Source organism: Solanum stenotomum, unplaced genomic scaffold (assembly GCF_019186545.1).
Source record: "Solanum stenotomum isolate F172 unplaced genomic scaffold, ASM1918654v1 scaffold25866, whole genome shotgun sequence".
NCBI classification, from domain to species: Eukaryota; Viridiplantae; Streptophyta; class Magnoliopsida; order Solanales; family Solanaceae; genus Solanum; species Solanum stenotomum.
In genome coordinates this window covers 1-615 of record NW_026028760.1, presented here as the reverse complement: position 1 = coordinate 615, position 615 = coordinate 1, and the positions used below count along the sequence as shown (strand labels likewise).

Below are 615 nucleotides of genomic sequence, written 5' to 3'. Positions count from 1 at the left end.
GTAATGATAAGGTTCGTATCTCTTGCTTCCATGCTTGCAGTTCTTCTGTCTTCTTAGTTGTGCAACATACTGTATTGTTGTTGTAAATTATTGCTGTTTAGTTGACAAGAGCATACAGTCTATTTGGATGTCACATAGATACTTGAAAATCCTCCTTTGAGAGTATGACTACAAGAGAGGGGGGAAGGAGGGGGTGGAGGGTTACTGTGCCAGTTAGTCTAATTATTTCAATACATGTTTCATAATCCGAATCTTTTCATATTGTGTCTTACCCTTAATCTTTCACTCTTGCAGCCTCAGCTGTTAGCAGCTGTCAAGTTTATTGCTCACCTTGTAAACCAGCAAATTGTTCACGAGCTTATTGCTCTCGAACTACTTACCGTTTTGTTGGAGAAACCTACAGATGATAGTGTTGAAGTTGCAGTTGGTTTTGTTACAGAGTGTGGTTCAATGCTTCAGGACCTCTGTCCACGAGGATTGCATGGTGAGTGTACCTTGAAAGATCATTGTATAATATTCACAATTTACATTTTTGTTTATTTGTAAAAAGGTTTTGCTGTGTTTGTCATGCTAATACCCTTTTTGCATTTAAATAGGAATCTTTGAGCGGTTCCG

The 615-nt window shown here is 38.4% G+C and overlaps 1 protein-coding gene across 1 annotated transcript; it reads left to right on the top strand.

Annotated features, from left to right (window-relative positions):
- Positions 1-219: 219 nt before the first annotated feature.
- LOC125851440 (uncharacterized) lies at positions 220-609 on the top strand (the record flags this gene model as incomplete). The annotated part of the gene is made up of 2 exons (XM_049531233.1): positions 220-484; positions 597-609. Coding segments are annotated over exons 1-2 (263 nt in total), but the record flags the coding sequence as incomplete, so codon positions are not given.
- Positions 610-615: the final 6 nt, after the last annotated feature.